Source organism: Gastrolobium bilobum, unplaced genomic scaffold (assembly GCF_033153095.1).
Source record: "Gastrolobium bilobum isolate Gb01-03AN ecotype WA unplaced genomic scaffold, APGP_CSIRO_Gbil_v1 utg224619, whole genome shotgun sequence".
NCBI lineage: Eukaryota > Viridiplantae > Streptophyta > Magnoliopsida > Fabales > Fabaceae > Gastrolobium > Gastrolobium bilobum.
In genome coordinates this window covers 1-21375 of record NW_026896304.1, presented here as the reverse complement: position 1 = coordinate 21375, position 21375 = coordinate 1, and the positions used below count along the sequence as shown (strand labels likewise).

Sequence of the window (21375 nt, the reverse complement as noted above, 5' to 3'; positions counted from 1 at the left end):
GCGTCAGTAGGTTCGCCATCTACGGGTTGCTCTCCGCTCAGCACATGGTCATCGTCTGCTAAAGGTGAGTCACCGAACTTGGCTGATTCTTCCTCTACATCATCCTCTTCCTCATCAGAGTCAGGCCCTTCCTCTATCACAGTCGTCTCGCCATTATAGAGTTTATGAAGCAGGCATTTCCCTTCCACCACATAATCGGCACTCAAGCCCGAAGCATCTATCTTAGGATATCGAAATTGAACCTGATTCAGGGCGTTGTTAAAAGAATCATAAAAAACTGAAGGCAAGCCAAGCTCCAGCTCCTGGAGATGTTGCTAATGTAACTGGGGCTAATGAGCCTATAACTTACACTAGGCAGCATACAAATTTAACACTAGTGAAGAAAGTGAGGGTGGAGAAGAACAAGGCTTTGAAGAAATGTTTGATGATAATTCTGATTAGTTCTTTTCCTTCTTGACTTTGATAGAGCAATTTGTATTTGACTCTACTTGGATCCTTTATGTTCCTAGAATATTATTAATTTAGTTTCCTTCAATGAACTAGTATGTTGCTTCCTTTATGTTCCCTTTAATCCTTGTTTTGAATGTGTAGTATCATACTTTTCATTACTTATTTCCTCCTATTTTGGGTGATTTCTTATCTTTTAGCATTTATATAGCATTAATATATGTGGTATAATTTATTATAAGTATTTATATGGACTTCACAGTAGCGGTTTTACCGCTACCCGCTATACCGCTATAGCGTTTTTGGGGTCGGCCGCTACCCGCTATTTAAAACTATGGTTAAAACAAGCGGTCTACTAGTGCACTCTTCCTCTTTATCCATCATTAAAGGAGGAGAGTCACAACTTACCATTTAATTGTAACTTATTCTATTAAAAAACAAGGGTGTTGCCAACTCCCCAAAAGATTGTAACAATAATAAGCTCAGGGAGAATGATAAGGCTATGTGCTTGCCTAGTCCAAGGACAATGAAACCTCAAATTCTAAATAAACAACATTTCATTATTATGGGTTATTTTTTTTATTTTATTTTTGGTAATTACATGGGGCATAGCCCCACAAGACAAAAACAGAACCTAAAAGCAAACTACAAAGACAGCAAAAAACAGAAAGCGTAAAAGGCACTACTGTTAGCCATAGCAGATCGAACAGTAGTAACTAAACATTAGCTGGGACTTGTCCAGGATCAAGCAGGATTATATGGTAGAATAAGATTATCAAGCAGGATCAAGCAAGATTACTTGGTAAGATAGCTTAAAGCTTGAACAGAATCTGACTCCAAAGTAATGCTCTTCCAACCATAGTTATGGGTTATTTAATCCATGAAAGAATAAGATTATATGTCGATTTAAAAAAGAAATGTCTTAGAACCTTACCTGAATAGCCAACTCCCTGGTTGGGCAAATGCAGAAAGCTTGAGGAGCCTGCAACTTTGGATCAACTCGACTAAGCATACCAAGAAGGAAACACGTGGTTTTTCCGGAACCGTTATGCGCGTGTGCGACCAAATCCCTATTCGGAGGATTCAAGATCATAGGCAAGGTTACGGCTTGGATCTTACTAGGTTTATGGAACTTCATCTCCACGTAGAGTCCGTTCAAAAGCTCCGGTGAGAGATTCAGTTCTTCGAAGGTGGTAGCTGACGTGTACGGAGTGTCGCCGGACGAAACCTGCACATAAATTCAAAACCATAAACCGTCAATTTCTCGCCGAGAAAGAGAGAAAAGAGAAATCGGGAATGGGGATCAAACCAACCGCTTGGATGTTGGAGTCTTCAGGCTCGTCCAAGAACTTGGGAGAAGGCTTCTTGTTTTTCTTCCGGAAGACGGGGCCACCAGCTATTTGGGTTATTTTTGGTAATTACAATCGTTAATCCGAGGACGTTGAGCGACGAGGAAGCTGGCGCCGGCGGATGAGCATCGCTGGCGGAGGTGGTTTCGGCGGTGGATGGTTCTGCCATAGCAGTAGACGAGACGAGACCGAGTGAAGAAGAGTATTCAAAAAAGGAATTCGCAGTTTCAGAGGGAAGGAGAGGGTAATGGATTACTGTGAAGAGTAATTAAATAAAATAGACATATACTACTAATATATATAAAGAGACAGGGTGCTAATTTGGAAAGATTTTCTATGGATTGAAATTTTAAAGAATTGCAAAAACATATCTACTAATATTTGATTAAGAATTTAAAAGATTATTTTAGAGTGCAGTCAAATCCGGTGGTATTCAACAAGTATTTTAAATAAAGAAAAAAAATCTTGTGATATCAAAATATATGACGATTTTAGTTAATTTTCTATTAATGTAAATTTTATTAGATTTTTTAGTGAGAAATACAGATATGATGTCTTTTTTACAATCTTATACTTTTAGTGAAACCGGGTTTCGCTAGGAGAGCTTCATCAAAGCTAAAAAAATAAATTTTTAAGCGATTTTCATCACAAAACAACACAGAAGTAACAATCCAACAAAAGTCTAACCTAATCCATCTCAAAAACATTAGATTTTTTAGAGCTTTTGAAAATTTAAAAAATGATTTTTCAAGTTATAGGTCGCGATTTTTCTTAGCACAAAAATGTATAATTTTTTATTAAAATCAACATATTAGACAAATCTAATTAAGAAGCAATATAATATTTATATGAATATTGACATAATATATATTTTTCTAATAAAAAATTGGTATTAAAAATAATCTATATTAATACTATTTTCTCTCTATAAGTCCTTACAACTTTTTTGGCAAAATATTATATAAATTTTTATGACATTATATGTTCCAAAAAAATCAATTATTAAGTATCTATAAAATTTAATGGTTGGATGTATAATTCTTCAAAAATCACAATCACCGGTAAATATTTTGTGTTAATTATGCTCTTACATCAAAAGAGTAAAAATTTAATTTCTTTCATATGCATTAAATTAAAATTTACATATTTATAGTGAATAAGCAATTTTTTTATATATCCGTTACCAGAAAATCATTCTGTTTTATGTCCTTATTTTATGTAGAATTTTTGTGTTAATTATGCTCTTAAATCAAACAGTAAAATTTTAATTTCTTTCATATGCATTAAATTAAAATTTTCATTTTTATAGTGATTAAATTTTTCTAGTTTTTTTTAACCGTATAATATTTGTCATTTTCAATTTTGTTATTTAATTTTAAAATTTAAAATTTAAATTCTTTTGTATTAATTATAATTGAAATAATTTTGTTCTCTTTTAATTTATATTTTTTATATATTTTTTAAGTTGATTATACATATATATTTAAAACGTTTATATTTTGTTCTCTTTATTGACAGTTAAACATTTTCTTAAAAATACTTGTATGGAAATTTTTTATCTTTTTATATTCATCTTTTAAGTTAAGTTTTTATTTTAGTTTTTTTTCAAGTATAAATATTTTATTTCTTAATTTTTTTCAATTAAATTTCAAATTTCAATTTATTAACTATATATATATTTTAATATTGTTAACTTTTTTTTTCGTTTAATCACTGCAAATTCCATTTTTTGCATTTCCCACCGAAACAAAATCCTTCTTTTGACCACTCACTTTTTTCCATTTGACAAAAATATAAATAGTGGCAAATCTCAACTACTTCCACTGTATAATACGCTGTCTCAGATCTTTGGACATTTCGTCTCAAATGTTGGAGAAATAAAAAAAAATTGCATATCTTATGCAATTCTATTTAATTTAGAATATATTTAACATTAGTTCAGTTTATATAAATTTTCTGACATTATATGTTCAAAAAAAATCAATTATTAAGTATCTATAAAATCTAATGGTTGGATGTATAATTCTTCAAAAATCACAATCATTGGTATATCTTTTGTGTTAATTATGCTCTTACATCAAACGAGTAAAAATTTAATTTCTTTCATATGCATTAAATTAAAATCTACATATTTATAGTCAATAAATTTTTCTACTTTTTTTAACCGAATAATATTTGTCATTTTTAATTTTTTTATTTAATTTTAAAATTTAAAATTTAAAATTTAAATTGTTTTGTATTGATTATACATACTTTTAAAAAATAATTTTGTTCTCTTTTAATTTTTAATTTTTATATATATTTTAAATTGATTATACATATATATTTAAAAGGTTTATATTAAATATTTTCTTAAAAATACTTGTATGGAAATTTTTTATCTTTTTATATTATTCTTCTAAGTTAAGTTTTTATTTTATTTTCTTTTAAAGTATAAATATGTCATTTCTTAATTATTTTCAATTAAATTTCAAATTTCATTATTCAATAATTTTATATTAAATTTAAATTTATTATATATATATATATATACATATATATATTAAGATATAGATAAATTTAATGAGTTGGATGTATAATTCTTCAAAACAAAGACTGTAACTACTGATTACCAAAAAAAAAAAAAAGAACGTAACTACTGAAAAAATATCTAATTTTATTTTTTTTACATGACAAACCAATTTTATTTCGTGATATACTAATATGTTTTTTTTGTTTACTTGAGTGAATATTAGTAAAGTATACCCTGAGTGAAAAAAAAAAAAATTTGCAACTTTTCGTTGGGTATAATAAATGCATATTTCGATTCTTTCCCTTTTCAATAAAGAAACATAAATAAAAAATATCTGTTCTCATCCAATAGTAAAGTATACCCAAGAGATCTTTGCATTGCGCTTACTAGCAAACTTCACCTCCTTTGCAGTCTATCAAGGTTATACCATTTCATGTCCACACTTGCAGTATCTGTTCTCTTATCCTTGCTTTTCATTTGAAGCCAATGCCATCCCAAGCTCTCATCGAATAGTAATGAAAAACGTCCAATATCTATGCAGGCATAAATAAAAAATATAATTCAAATGATATTTTTAACATTTTCTTTCTCTATTTCTTGCTAACTGTATACAATTTGAGCCATAGCAGACTCACACATGAATAGAGGAATACAGAAACTTACGCAAACTTTCAGGAACAATTTTTTTGAAAACATTTGCTGAGTAATGTATATTCTCTCAAGCTTGAACTTTTCTTTCACTCATCTCATTCAAAAGCTTGTTTGCATCTTTTATCCTGCCATCTTGACACAGCTTGCGCAAAATTGAATTATAAGTAACAACTCCAGGGTACAATCCCTTAGCCTCCATCAGCTCACGCATTTTCAAAGCTTGCTCCAGTTCATTCGTTTTACAATAACCATCAATCAACGTAGTATATGTCACGTGATTGGGAGCTGCACTTTTAATTTCACTAAACATCCTCATAGCTTCTCTCATCCTACCTTCTCTGCAAAATCCATAAATAAGAGAATTATAACTAACTATATCAAGATTTATCCCCTCTTTTTCCATTTTGTCCTGGATGGACAAAGCCTCATAGTGCATACCTTTCTTGCAATATAATGATATCAAAGTATTATATGTAAAAATGTCAGGAAGCGCACCCTTTGCTTCCATCTCATTTAGTAACTGTTCTGCCCTCTCCACATCTCCTGATTTGGAACAAGCATGGATTAAACAATTGTAAATGTAGATATTGAGAACAACCCCACCTTGAACCATTCTCTTATGAATCTTCCAAACCATATTAGTAATCCCATCATTCACCAAACAATTCAAAAGCACAGTACAAGCATGCAAATGGGGCTTGACTTTATATAACAACCTCATCTGTTCAAAAACTTGAATTGCATCCTGGGTCATCTTTGACTTTGCATAATGTATCACAAGCCAGCTCAAAACATGTGAATTAACTTCTGGGTCGTCATGAATCCTCACCAAAGAGCTCAAAACCGAAGGAGATGAAAGAAAATCCTTGTGGGCAATTTTGTCAAGCATCTGTTGTGCAGTTTTGAAATGTTTGTGTTTGGTGAGTATGTGAATCATGGTCCATGAACATTGCAAGGAGTGGCTAAAATGTGGGATGGAGGCAACCCATTTGAAGAATGGAAAGGAATAAGAGGGCCCATAACCATAAAGTGAGAGATGCAAAAGCACATTGTGTATGGTAGTGGAAGTGAGAGCAGAGCCATTCTTTGCATTCAACAAATTGCCCCAATGACCCTTGACAACAATTTCGCACACACTCTCAATAAATTGGCTCTTCTCAACAAAAACCATGTCTATTACTATCATCCATATGCTCTACCATTTGACCAAGAGAACTTGATGGATATACATACCAATGAGTATAATAGTGGGAGAACACCATACTATTATTAGATTCATTAAATTGTCTCCCCTGCTGAAGCAATGCTATTAAATCATCCCCAACTTGCCCCCCTGATGGGTCAAGTGCAAATACCATACTTGCAAGTTCATTCAAAATATCCTCAATCTGAACAGACACCATTCACACAAAAATAGAGTTAAATATCCATAAGGTAAACAATTGTAAGAGTGCCATTTATGCATGTGCATACAATAGTCAGTGTTAAGAAAACTGAATCCATAATATTGCACAGGAGATGCCATTCCACTCTTATGGAAAAAATAAAAGAAACAAATAAAACTTGGTTTGGGAGGCTATAAATAAAGTTTGCAGACAAGTTAAGAGCATGCTTACTCTGGTTGATTTGGAGCATCCTGGGGGTCTACAGTCATCATGTACATATCCTTTTTAGGTTATTTTGCTGGGTCTTCCAATATATCACCCTTCAGTGTAACAAATTGCAAATATAAGAAAAAACAGCAACATGTCATAAATTCAATGTATAGTTTTGGAAGCTACGGTACATAAAGCATAAACCTAGATCAAACTAAAGATTTAAACTTTCGGCAACTTATCATAATACAGCATAGCAATGAAGTTGGACAATGAATTTGATAATTCACATGTCTAGAGCAGTAACTAAATTAATGAATTTCCTTGAATTATTTTAAAAGCTTTTCATGCTTTTAGAAGAAAATAACAATAAGTAGACTAGAAGTTTTCAGTGTACACTAGAAGTTTTAGCTATTCACATAAAACTTGACAGGATCCAATCAATTACTTTAGAGGATGTTAAGAATGCTGAGGAGGATGTACAGAGGATAACAAGTGGGAAGAACACTGGAGATTTATACTATCAGACCATTACTGGACTCAGACATGCTCTATCAAAAGCACAGCAAAACACTGCAAAATGACCAGCAACAGCAGAAATCAAATCCTACAGAAGGAGGTAACAATGAGGATGATGCTGAGTCTCAATCTGAAGAGGATGAAGATAATGAAAGTGCTTCAGGAAAGTCCTATTGTTCATATTTGCATTACATGTATGTAAACTTATAGTATGATGAACCAAGTTGAGTACAGTGAAGAAAATTCAATTGCATTAGAAAAATTTACAGTTTCAAGGCCATGTTTGTCTTCGACCAAAAACAGATGGCATCAATTCCAATTCTGCAGGATTATCCGCTTATACTGTGCAGGGTAGTAAAGTGTAAGCAATGAATTTTTTAATTGCTTTTGATGAAAATGTGGGGTGGGTGCGTGTGCTTATTACAAGCTTTTGGGTCTATTGATTAGTTCCACACATGCAGTAGAACCCTATTTATGAACCCCACACTTTCTAAACCAATATTTGACTTGAACAAAAAAAGGGTGGCTGAATTGAATAACATTAATCCGGTGTGTACCTGATAAATATAACTTTCTGTGAATCAAACAATATCCTAATCTAATGGAACAACCCGAGCACAAAGTCTTTTATGTGGATTGACGATTTAGAACTATGAATGTATGAAGGTTAGCAATAGATTAACCAGGCATAGCATTAGAGACACTTGATGATCAACATAGAAGCAGTAGCACCTTCCATCCAGCAGTTATATGTGTGTCAGGCCAAAACAGAGCTACCTAAAGTCTTGAATGCTATCATATTCATATCTCACAACACAATTCCATTTAAAAAATATGTAATATGTATTTTTGGTGTGGACTTCCTTCAATATAGAACCTATATTTAGGTACATTCATTAATCGTACAAAACAAGCTTTATGTCAACAGGTTCCCATATTATAGGCGGCTTAGGTTTTAGAATAGTAAACTCGTCAAACAAAAAAGATTCTCCAAATGACATATGAACTACAATGTTGCTGTAAAGTTCATTATACTTTGAAAAAGATGCTTACAAGCAAGAATATAAACAAAGATAATTTACATTAAGATAAACCAAAACTTTTCTAATCCAAATAGCAATATTGATTCAAGAATCTAATTATAAAAGTCAGCTTGTATTATATCAATGTACGCTGCACGAACTTCATTATATATTTCCTTGCTATGCTCCTTGAGGAAGGTAACAACATACCTACGATTTTACACTTCCATTTGTTATATTTATACAGAACCAGAAGCTCACAACAACGACCACAATGATTTCATAATTTAAAGGTGGACAAAGCAGGGAAGCATAGATTGAGATTGGTATATTTCATATCCTGCTCTTGTTGGCAGGCTAAATAAAAATATGCAAATGATGGCAACCAAAATATTTAATTGAATATTTAGTAACTAGTAATTATATTCTGCTAGATCACCGTGCATGCAAGACTGAAATACAAACAAATTTAACCAAAATAATATTCAGTCAACAACCTAAGAATAAAGAAATTTGTTAGAACACAATCCAATGCTCAAGAGAGATACATTTTAAAACAAAGTTTGAACATGTTATCAAGTAGATACAATTTTAGCTAGTAGAAATTAGAAATTGGAATTTGAAAACAGCACTACGAAAGAGTAGCTAATGAAGGCAAAACAGCTTCATAGCATAAAATGCAATAGCCATTCAGCGAAATGAAAAAACTAACGAGTTTCATTTCATCGAAATAAAAGTCATGAGCATTACGTTGTTAATAGATTTTGGAGCAAAAGAAATGTTCACTTATCAAATAATAAATTCAGGATATTAAAAGCTAATACAAAGAATAAAAGCATTCCATTCAAATGGCAATAAAACCCATAAAATACAGAAACTGAATGTGAAAGTGCAATACATAATGAAAGTGCAATATAGGTATGATTAAGGATATGAACCCAAAATACTATTTCACAGCAGTAATTGAAAACCAAAGTAAACATGAAGTTCAAGCTACGAGTAAGATAGTGAAAAATGATATATACAAGAGTGGAAGGATGCAAAAAGATATTTCTGGCAGAAGGACAAAGCATTTACCTTTGAGTTGATCCAAGTTACCCTCCTTCATCTTCGTATGTTGAGGAGCGTGAACGTTAATAAATCTGACTCACTTCAAACTCAGATCTCTTTCTAAGTGGTCTTCAGGAACGAACGTTACAATTTTGGTAAAGGGTAAAGGTGAGGTTATTTTGGTAAAATAACCTCACATTCCCACTCATATTTCATAACCAACCAAACACATACTCAGTAAAATAACCTTAATTTTCCCAGAAAAATATAGGTCTGCCAAACAGTTTTTTAATAATATTTCAGTAAAATATATTTCCAGCTACATTCCAGTAATAATTATTATCCGGATAAAAAAAAATTTCTCTCCTACTAAACGCCCCCTTACTTCATTACAATATATATCATTGCTTTCTTCTTCTTCACCTGACACACCTTCCGTGGACGAGGGCACTGCAATCTCCATCGACCGCTCTGGCCTTTACAACCCACCTGGTACTTTCTTCAAATTTCCTTTCTTTCTTCGCTTCTTGACACGAGCTGTCGAACTCGCGCAAATTAAAAATTAATTCTTTAGTTAGGGTTCAGAAAATTTGCAGTAAAGTGGAAACCCTAAGTCGTCTCTCAAGGAAATTGTTTTGGTTAAAATCGCTTATGAGAACAGAAAATTAAAAAGGGGGGTTTTGGATTTTGATTCAATAATTAAAAAGGCAGAGTATAAATTTGGAATAAAAATTCGTAATTAAAAATTAACCAACCTAAGGTTTGGGATCCATGGACGTCTTTCCTAGGATAAGAAAATATCAGAATCGTGATTGATTTGTCAATCGGATCAGAATCCTTATTTCCAATTGACAACCCTCTCTAAGCGATCGCTTAGCATTTGATCAAAGACGATGCTTCTACTCATACAATCGCAGAGTATCAGCTCGCTTGATTTAAGGTCATAGGGTCAATCAACCTAATCATCAAATCTGATGATTAATCCCTTTCCATAATCGCAATCGCGAACCTCAGATTGAATATCCACGATCGCACGATATCAATCTGAGTTGGGAAGGGAAACAAAACTGATTTGAAATAAACGCAGATCCTCAAAACCAATCCATGGAATCCATTACCCTTAGGTTGATTAAAAGGTTCTTAGCCTCGTATGGCTAAGGTAAACATAATTGAAATAAAAAGAAGAAGAAGAAAAAAGATGAAGAACGCAATTGAATAAAAACTCAGAGAGAACTTCTCTGTTGTAAAAACTGACTCCCAAGGGTTTCCTAGAGTCCCCTTTAAATAGCCGTCACGCAGGACGGCTAGGGTTTCATTGCTTCAGCCCAAACATAAAATAAAAAAACCGAATAAAATAAAGTGAAACAATAAAACTTGGCTTTGGGCCACTTAAGTAATTGGGTTTTAATTTAAATTACAAGCCCAATAGTCAAACAAAACTTCAGCAAAACGCGTCCAACTTGGTGTCCGAAATCGACCAGCTTCTAGTCCGAATTGGGCTTAGAGCTCTGCATAAGAATTGTATCTCTCTGTGTTATCTGAAAAACCCAATAAGAACGGAGTCAATCCGACAACTATGGACCGAGATATGGCCAAAATACAGAAGTAACGTAAAGCTGAAAAATTCTGACGAAAATAAATTAAACCCAATTAAAAACTAAAAACCTAAATTAACTCTAACAATCATTATTTTATTCAAATAAATCCTAAAAATACTAATCAAGAGTAACAAATAAGTGTAACAAAATATGTGTTATCAAATTCCCCCACACTTATCTTTTTGCACTCCTGGGCAAAAACTAAAATTGAAAGTAAATACTAAGATCAACCAATCCTTTCTAACAATTACCAAGCATACAGAAAATATACAAAGATCACAAGTCTTCTACAGATAAATCAATCAGGACAGAAATTCCCTAATCTCAAATCACAAGACCTGCTAACTTCAACTGCAACTGCTAACTGCATAAAAAAATGGTTCCTCACAAGATGCTCTCAATTTTTCTCTCAAGTGTATCAGTTAATTCAGTATATCACTCAAATCAACTCAAGAAAATCATCCTACCATAGGCTTGCTCAAGTTCTACTTCTCCACTGCTCATAACACATGCATGCACAAATCAAGAGGGCTTTATGCAGGGTTGTAATGGGGCTGAGGTAAAGGTATGGATGAATATGGAAGAGAAAGCTAAACACCCCAGAATTTTACAAAGAGCAAAAGTTAAGAACTAAACTAAGAACATAAAACAAAGATACTGAAAAGATAAATACTTTTTTTTCTTTTTCTTTTTTTTTTGTTTTTTTGTTTTTTTTTCTCTTTTTTTTTTGTTTTTGTTTTTTTTGTTTTTTTGTTTTTGTTGTTTTTTTTTTGTTTTGAAGAAGTAAAACCACATAGCAGAAATGAATCAGATAGTCACCCCTCACACTTAAACTTTTGTCCGTCTCGGGCAAACCCCCACACTTAAACACAACATCACAATGAAACCAATGCTCAGTAAAACTCCAGGGTGTGGAATTAATTGGTTTTTCACTTAGGCTTGTAATGCGGCTTAAGAAATAAAAGATATAAAGGCTCAAAGGGGCTCACCAAGGGATAATAATATAAGGGACGGCTATCTGGCTAAAGTGGGTACAGAAAAGAAAGAATGCCTCAATCATATTCATGCATGCAAGTGAAAAATGCAGTTTCAAAAAGAACAAGAGCAAGTTCTAGAGGACAACAATCAAGAGCAGAAACACACAAGAAAGAAAGCATGGCCAGAAGATATGCCATGTATGCGGGCTCAAAACCTCACAAGGGTAAACCAAGTCATGCAATCAACAGCACAGAATCAATCAACAGGTAGTTGTAATCCAAGAATCGAGATCAAAGCCCAACAAATTTATGCTATCAAACACTGTGATCTATGTCTACTCTATGTACCACTCAATAATTACCAGAAAGAAAAGGAAAATCTACCTATGAGAAATCATAAACTAAAAGAAAGAAAGGAAAAGAAAAATAAAAATGCAAATAACAGAAAGAAAAGAAAAAGTCAAAAACTAAAAGAAAGAAAGGAAAAGAAAAATAAAAATGCAAATAACAGAAAGAAAAGAAAAAGAGGGAAGAGAACTCCCTGAACTCCCTAAGGAGAATAAACAGCATCAAACAGCCTGATTTCTGCCTCACTGGTTTAACACCTTCAAGTAAAATGCGGTGCATGCACATGGAAGGGCTGATTCCCACATTATCTGCTAAAGTCCATCCAATTTCCTTTTTATTTTCTTTCAGCAATGTCAGAAGCTTTACCTCCTGCTCAGGTAGAAGGTTCTTGGCCACTATCACAGGTAACTGCTCATTTTCCTCAAGAAATGCATATTTCAAGTGGTCGGGCAGAACCTTCAACTCCAATTTCGGAGGTTGCTCACTGGATGGAAGAGGTGTAGTTGGTGGTGCAAATTCTGCAGAAAACAAGTCAGCAGCAATGCCTGTAAACAAATTCTCAGAAACAGAATTAGGATCATCAATAATATCAGCAGGCAATTCAGAAAGTGCAGATTCACACTCAGAATCAGATTCATCAATAAGTGCATCGTTAAAACCAGAAAGATGTGATGCTATTTCAGCACACACAATGCACTCTTGACTATCACTACAATCACAGAAATCAGAACCATGAATAGATGAAAAATTAGTAAGGAATTCAGGAGAAAAATCCTCAACAACTTCATCTATCACATCAATGCAGAAAAAAAAGATGATCAGATGTATCAGTGCTCTGCTTCTTGGAGCTAGTGTCACTTCCCTTAGATGACTCAGCAGCAGTGTGGTTTGGCTCCTCCATATGCTTGCCAGACCGCAGAGTAGTAGCACTCACATTTCCGCTTCCTTTTGGATTTGGAACTGTTTGGGATGGAAGGGAGCTGCCACTTGCTTGTTGATTTTGACTCATTGACGTTGCAAGCTGGCCAATCTGTGTTTGCAGATTCTGGAGGGAATACTCAGTAATCTGCTGGAACTGCAGATTGATAGTTGCCATCTGCTTCATTAAATCCTCCAAAGAAGGACCATCGCTACTGGCTTGCTGCTGCATTGGCTGTGGAGGTGCAAATTGTTGAAAATTTTGCCTCTGTTGAGAAGGTGCAAACTGCTGCCTCTGTTGGAATGGTGCACTTTGCTGGTTCTGATTCCAATTGAGATTTGGATGATTTTTCCAGCCAGGATTATATGCATTAGAGAAAGGATTGTTTTTGCTGCTGCTGCTGCTGGTATTGTGGCTTTGCAGGAAAAACTGCAGCAAAAGACTGATCAACTTGGAAACCGCTGTCTGGAAAGGAAGAACAAACATCTGTAGGGTGAAAAATTGGATTCATAGCAAACAGAAGCAAAAATAAATCTATAAAAAAATACTAAATGAACTCAGAATGCTATGGGACCAACACTCCTAAACTCTAATTGACCTTACGGACTCAAAAATCAAATAAATTGTTTTTTCGAAAAATAAAATAAAATAGTAAACAAAGGAATTTGGCAAAACCAGTTTTCAGAGCGATCAGAGCAAGTTGAATAAGTTCAGAAATACCCGATACGTCCTGGAACCAATCGCTCAAACTGAAGTTTTACCGATTTCCCAATTTTTTATTTTTTTTGATTTTTTGATTGATTTTTTTTTTTTTAATTTTTTTTTCAAAAACGAAAATTAAAGAAAAAGAAGATGAAGATGAAAAAGAAGATGATCAAGAATCAGAAAACGATTTAGACCGATGCAATTTCCCCGGCAACGGCGCCAAATTTGACACGAGCTGTCGAACTCGCGCAAATTAAAAATTAATTCTTTAGTTAGGGTTCAGAAAATTTGCAGTAAAGTGGAAACCCTAAGTCGTCTCTCAAGGAAATTGTTTTGGTTAAAATCGCTTATGAGAACAGAAAATTAAAAAGGGGGGTTTTGGATTTTGATTCAATAATTAAAAAGGCAGAGTATAAATTTGGAATAAAAATTCGTAATTAAAAATTAACCAACCTAAGGTTTGGGATCCATGGACGTCTTTCCTAGGATAAGAAAATATCAGAATCGTGATTGATTTGTCAATCGGATCAGAATCCTTATTTCCAATTGACAACCCTCTCTAAGCGATCGCTTAGCATTTGATCAAAGACGATGCTTCTACTCATACAATCGCAGAGTATCAGCTCGCTTGATTTAAGGTCATAGGGTCAATCAACCTAATCATCAAATCTGATGATTAATCCCTTTCCATAATCGCAATCGCGAACCTCAGATTGAATATCCACGATCGCACGATATCAATCTGAGTTGGGAAGGGAAACAAAACTGATTTGAAATAAACGCAGATCCTCAAAACCAATCCATGGAATCCATTACCCTTAGGTTGATTAAAAGGTTCTTAGCCTCGTATGGCTAAGGTAAACATAATTGAAATAAAAAGAAGAAGAAGAAAAAAAGATGAAGAACGCAATTGAATAAAAACTCAGAGAGAACTTCTCTGTTGTAAAAACTGACTCCCAAGGGTTTCCTAGAGTCCCCTTTAAATAGCCGTCACGCAGGACGGCTAGGGTTTCATTGCTTCAGCCCAAACATAAAATAAAAAAACCGAATAAAATAAAGTGAAACAATAAAACTTGGCTTTGGGCCACTTAAGTAATTGGGTTTTAATTTAAATTACAAGCCCAATAGTCAAACAAAACTTCAGCAAAACGCGTCCAACTTGGTGTCCGAAATCGACCAGCTTCTAGTCCGAATTGGGCTTAGAGCTCTGCATAAGAATTGTATCTCTCTGTGTTATCTGAAAAACCCAATAAGAACGGAGTCAATCCGACAACTATGGACCGAGATATGGCCAAAATACAGAAGTAACGTAAAGCTGAAAAATTCTGACGAAAATAAATTAAACCCAATTAAAAACTAAAAACCTAAATTAACTCTAACAATCATTATTTTATTCAAATAAATCCTAAAAATACTAATCAAGAGTAACAAATAAGTGTAACAAAATATGTGTTATCACTTCTTTTCCTCATTCTCTTATTTGTTCCTTCTCGCAGACCATTCTCACCTCCCAAATTTCGATTCTGAGCTCGTCAAGCACCTCAAAGGGATCATCAAGGTTCTTTCTCCCCATTTTTCTTCCTTTACTTGTTTGGATTGGATTTTAGTCTGTCAAAATGTGTAACCTTTATATTCTATAACCAATATTCCCTAATTTAAATGGCGAGACTCTAAGCTATAAAAGAAAGTTAGGCCATATTGGTACAAAGGTTTTTTATCAATTTCTGAAGTTGGTAGAACATATATACGAACACAGTTAGTATTTTGAACAGTATACACATTCTTCATCAAGTCTTTATCATGCATAAAATTTAAGCAACAGAGATTGAAGTGCCAACACCTTTTGTGCCATAATGAATCCGTAAGAGAATTTGGTAGAGCATGCTCAAATTTTGGTCTCTAGTGAAAATTTCTATCCTTAATGGCAAGGGTCATCAATAAAGAATAAAGAAATATATAAAATCTCTCAGATGTATATTTATCAATTTCTGAAGTTGGTAGAACATATATACGAACACAGTTAGTATTTTGAACAGTATACACATTCTTCATCAAGTCTATATCATGCATAAAATTTAAGCAACAGAGATTGAAGTGCCAACATCTTTTGTGCCATAATGAATCCGTAAGAGAATTTGGTAGAGCATGCTCAAATTTTGGTCTCTAGTGAAAATTTCTATCCTTAATGGCAAGGGTCATCAATAAAGAATAAAGAAATATATAAAATCTCTCAGATGTATATTTATCAATTTCTGAAGTTGGTAGAACATATATACGAACACAGTTAGTATTTTGAACAGTATACACATTCTTCATCAAGTCTATATCATGCATAAAATTTAAGCAACAGAGATTGAAGTGCCAACATCTTTTGTGCCATAATGAATCCGTAAGAGAATTTGGTAGACCATGCTCAAATTTTGGTCTCTAGTGAAAATTTCTATCCTTAATGGCAAGGGTCATCAATAAAGAATAAAGAAATACATAAAATCTCTCAGATGTATATTTAACATTAGATAAAAAAAAACATAGATATTGGAGGAAGTTCCAAATTACTCCGCAGCCAGTGTGCAGTTAATAAGCGTATTACACAATCATTTATCAATAATCAAGCGTTGAAGTTGCCAAAAGAAAGGTTATCCATTGATTAATAACAAGTACAATTCTACAGTGGTGAATCAACTATGGCAAACACAGATAGTTGTTAAAAAGAAAAACTAAGTTGGGCAATCTTCAGTAGGGATTCCCTCTTCAGCTATTGAGACCCCCTCAGTGGCGTCCTCCCCAGCAGTGTCTTCAACGTTATTCCTAGATGAAGCTTCCTCACCAATACCTTCCAAAGGAAGTGTTGCCAATAACACCATCGCCAACGATGGGATCCGCACGACGGGATCTCTACAGCGTCAGTAGGTTCGCCACCTGATTGACCAGACTCAGTCAGCTCCACCCTAACCGTTTTAGCTCCTTTAGGCGAGCTTAAATCCTCGCTAGCAACCCTCTTCCTTCCAGAATACGTTGGTTTAGGAGGAATAACTTCAGGTGCAGAAGGGTTGACCGCCAAACTCTGGGCATTCTCCTGCACATCCTTAATAACCGGACCGCCAGTCCTCCTAGCAAGCTCCTCGGCAGGAATGTCCGCTGCAGACCGGACCTTCCTTTTAACAATGTTCACCACTTTCCTTTTTCCCTTGTCGACTCCCTTACTTGGGGCGACGGGAGCGACAACAGGAGCGACAACAAGTGATTTATGTAACATTTTTGCACTATTTCTTGACAAATATTATAGTTTGCCCCAGATTCTCTCCTATTTCGACAAGTGATTTATGTAACATTTTTGCACTATTTCTTGTGCGCACAAATATTATAGTTTGCCCCAGATTCTCTCCTATTTCGAGTATGTAATCTTTTTTCATTTCAATCTTAGAGAGTTCATCAGGACAATGAACTTTATATTGCTTTACGGCATCTAAAGATAGTTCCTTCACAAAAAGTGTATTATAATCCTGCTTGACTGTCCTCGAAACAAAATTCTGGACAATGTCATTCAATGTAGCAGAAAACAGAAGAACCTAGACATACACAAGTCAATCAAAATCTTCTTAGATAAGAAAAGAAACTAAAAAAACAACTACATCACATACAAGCACACACAACATTTGAATCACATACAAAGCAACCAATCTTGGTAAAATGTTCATTTAAGTACAGACGAAATGGTTATGGTGCACAAAAATAACAAGGAACAGTTATAATTCCCTTCTACATATATTCAAATTAAATTATAGCAAACCATTAGCATCAATCAAATTAACATTCAATCTTCATATCTATGCAATATTATTTGATTGAGCATGATGTACTACGTAAAAAATTCCTCATACTTTTTTCTGTTCTTATAAGATGAATGAATCACTTTACTCTTTTAAATATACTTCACAAGTTGCACAAGGGCTCAGGGAGAGCATGACCTTCCATGAATTGGCAGGTGTTCTACCCGAACAGGTTGAAGGATGGGTGACGGTAATTTAAACAACATGTATACATGGATGTGTTGTCCCTATGGATTGATAAATTCTTGCATAGATTTGATCTACACAAGTCATATAAATAAAACCAAAACATAAACTAATACATTATCATTTTAAAAGTAGTAGATTGACACATATATCATGTAGTTATTTAATGTAAAATGACGATGTGTCAAGTGTGTACTTAGCTTAGGCTATGCAACTTGTAGACTAAGTCTATGCCAGAATTTCTTGGATGGCTGAAAATGCCATGCACACAAGCACACTACGCAAGAAAGAGTTCAACAAACCTGACAGTTAGAATTGACTTTTTCTATTCCTTTCATTATCCTCAGGGAATCATCTTTAAATCCATCCTGCAAAGTTTACAGTAATTAAGCAAGTTAGGGCACAACATATTTAGAACCCGAACTGCGAATACCTCTGCTTTAAAAAACAAAAGAAAATCACAATACTAATTCAGTAAACCATAACAATTCCCTGAACCTAAAACTAGGTCCTAGGATCTCTAGAATACTTACTAGAGAGTAATTACTAACTAGAAAAAGATATATATTATCATGAGTTAAAACCTATGATTGAAATAGCGGCGCTATAGCGCGCGATAGCGGTTCTGGTGCGGGTTGCGGCACCCAGCCGCAACTTTCGAACCGCGACGCCACAGTTTCCGGTAGAGGCCGGTAGCGTACGGTGGCGGCAGTGGCGGCCAACAGCTCTTACAACGTTATTAAGCCGCTACTGGAGGAAACGAAACGCTGAAAGTACGGTGGCTGTGTTTATTAAATTAGATTATCATTTAAGGGTATAATGGGAAAAAGGAAGGATAAATGAAGGGTAAAATAGATATTTAACTTTAAAAGCCAGCCAATTTTTTTTTAAAAAAAAACTTTAAGTTTGAATCAGTCATCAGGTCACATGCACACCTGCCACGTACACATCTCTTTGCTGTCACACTCCTTGTTGTCCCGTACACTTCTCTTTGGCTGTCACACACATCTGCTTTTCAGATATAAGTCTATATCTACACATTTCCTCTCTTTTTTTTTTCATTGTTGATAATATGCTTTCAATTCCTCCATTTTAATAATTATTTTAAATCTTTTAAAAAAAGTTTTTGAAAACTTGTAAATATATAATTTAAACAAGATATAAATTAAATTAGAAAAGGGTTTGTTTTTAAAAAAGGGTTTATTTTTAAACTTTTGAAGGGAGATGTTGCTAATGTAACTGGGGCTAATGAGCTTATAACTTACACTAGGCAGCATACTAGATTCAGGAAGGAAGCTGCCTCTATGCCATCAAGCTCTAAGGGAATAAGGGATGAATAGATTGAAGAAGGTGATAACCAAGAAATAGAAGATGAGGATGAACAAATCTACAATTTGAAGAAATGTTTGATGATAATTCTGATTAGTTCTTTTCCTTCTTGACTTTGATAGAGCAATTTGTATTTGACTCTACTTGGATCCTTTATGTTCCTAGAATATTATTAATTTAGTTTCCTTCAATGAACTAGTATGTTGCTTCCTTTATGTTCCCTTTAATCCTTGTTTTGAATGTGTAGTATCATACTTTTCATTACTTATTTCCTCCTATTTTGGGTGATTTCTTATCTTTTAGCATTTATATAGCATTAATATATGTGGTATAATTTATTATAAGTATTTATATGGACTTCACAGTAGCGGTTTTACCGCTACCCGCTATACCGCTATAGCGTTTTTGGGGTCGGCCGCTACCCGCTATTTAAAACTATGGTTAAAACAAGCGGTCTACTAGTGCACTCTTCCTCTTTATCCATCATTAAAGGAGGAGAGTCACAACTTACCATTTAATTGTAACTTATTCTATTAAAAAACAAGGGTGTTGCCAACTCCCCAAAAGATTGTAACAATAATAAGCTCAGGGAGAATGATAAGGCTATGTGCTTGCCTAGTCCAAGGACAATGAAACCTCAAATTCTAAATAAACAACATTTCATTATCACGATAGAATTACCTGAGCAAGCATTTGATCAGCCTCATCAAAAACAAGAATCTTCAACCTTGTCACCCCAAGTTTCTTATAAGCCATCCACTTATTAATCGTGCCAGGGGTCCCAATAACCACTTGAGCCATAATCGGTGCCCGTTTCGCTATCGGCAAAGCATCACTACTGTCTGCTGGTATAGCACATTCTGAGCTAATCCCCATGTACTTTCCCATCTTTCGGAGAACTTCAGTATTCTGCCACACAACACAATAATCATCAAGCTACAACTAACACAGTCACAAATCACAATGTTCGATAACAGTGATTAACAAACGAATAAAAAAAGAGAGGAAAGTTCACCAATGCCGATTTGTTTTAGAATCATCTATGGCCCAATGTTTTTTATCACATATGTCCCATTGATTTGTAAAAAATAAAAAAATCACGAGGAAAAGTTCGATAACAGTGATTAACAAACGAATAAAAAAAAACAAACAGGAAAGTTCACCGAAGCTGGTTTGCTTTAGAATCACCTATGACATATGTTCCATGGTTTGTAAAAGTAAAAAATCACGGGAGCAGATAAAAAAACATATACTTTTGCAAACCACACGAGTGATAAAAAATAATCAAAGGCATAGGTGATTTTGTAGTAAATGGTTTGTTTTAGAATTACCTATGCCTTGTGATTTTTTTTTTATCACATATACCCATGTGGTTTGTGAAAAAAAAATTACAGCTGCATGTGTGATAAAAAACATAACTTTTTGCAAATAGACATATGTGATAAAAAAAAACAACGGGATATAGGTGATTCTAGTAAACCACGCAGGGCATTGCTGAGCTTTTCCAAAAAAAAAAGAAGAAAAAATAAAAACTTCTAGGGCTCACGATCAGATATCCCTTTGGAGGGATATAGCTTTTCTTCCGGAAGTATGGGGCCACCAGCTATTGCATTCTTAGTTATGGGTTATTTTTTTTATTTTATTTTTGGTAATTACATGGGGCATAGCCCCACAAGACAAAAACAGAACCTAAAAGCAAACTACAAAGACAGCAAAAAACAGAAAGCGTAAAAGGCACTACTGTTAGCCATAGCAGATCGAACAGTAGTAACTAAACATCAGCTGGGACTTGTCCAGGATCAAGCAGGATTATATGGTAGAATAAGATTATCAAGCAGGATCAAGCAAGATTACTTGGTAAGATAGCTTAAAGCTTGAACAGAATCTGACTCCAAAGTAATGCTCTTCCAACCATAGTTATGGGTTATTTAATCCATGAAAGAATAAGATTATATGTCGATTTAAAAAAGCAATGTCTTAGGAAAGCTTGAGGAGCCTGCAACTTTGGATCAACTCGACTAAGCATACCAAGAAGGAAACACGTGGTTTTTCCGGAACCGTTATGCGCGTGTGCGACCAAATCCCTATTCGGAGGATTCAAGATCATAGGCAAGGTTACGGCTTGGATCTTACTAGGTTTATGGAACTTCATCTCCACGTAGAGTCCCTTCAAAAGCTCCGGTGAGAGATTCAGTTCTTCGAAGGTGGTAGCTGACGTGTACAGAGTGTCGCCGGACGAAACCTGCACATAAATTCAAAACCATAAACCGTCAATTTCTCGCCGAGAAAGAGACCATAGCAGTAGACGAGACGAGACCGAGTGAAGAAGAGTATTCAA

General features: G+C 34.3%; 2 protein-coding genes across 2 annotated transcripts; both read right to left on the bottom strand.

Annotated features, from left to right (window-relative positions):
* Positions 1-4833: 4833 nt before the first annotated feature.
* On the bottom strand, positions 4834-6145 carry LOC133298792 (pentatricopeptide repeat-containing protein At5g38730-like). The gene has a single exon (XM_061498138.1). It carries the CDS (start codon positions 6143-6145, stop codon positions 5027-5029), a length of 1119 nt encoding a protein of 372 aa, XP_061354122.1. The 3' UTR covers positions 4834-5026.
* Positions 6146-16955: 10810 nt separating this feature from the next.
* On the bottom strand, positions 16956-21279 carry LOC133298791 (DEAD-box ATP-dependent RNA helicase 38-like; the record flags this gene model as incomplete). Its single annotated transcript, XM_061498137.1, has 5 exons — positions 16956-17261; positions 18011-18076; positions 19719-19946; positions 20892-20920; positions 21015-21279. Coding segments are annotated over 5 exons (894 nt in total), but the record flags the coding sequence as incomplete, so codon positions are not given.
* Between the last annotated feature and the right edge of the window lie 96 nt (positions 21280-21375).

Coding starts and splice junctions, on each gene's coding strand:
- LOC133298792 (XM_061498138.1), bottom strand. CDS start 6,145: ATGATAGTAATAGACATGGTTTTTGTTGAGAAGAGCCAATTTATTGAG.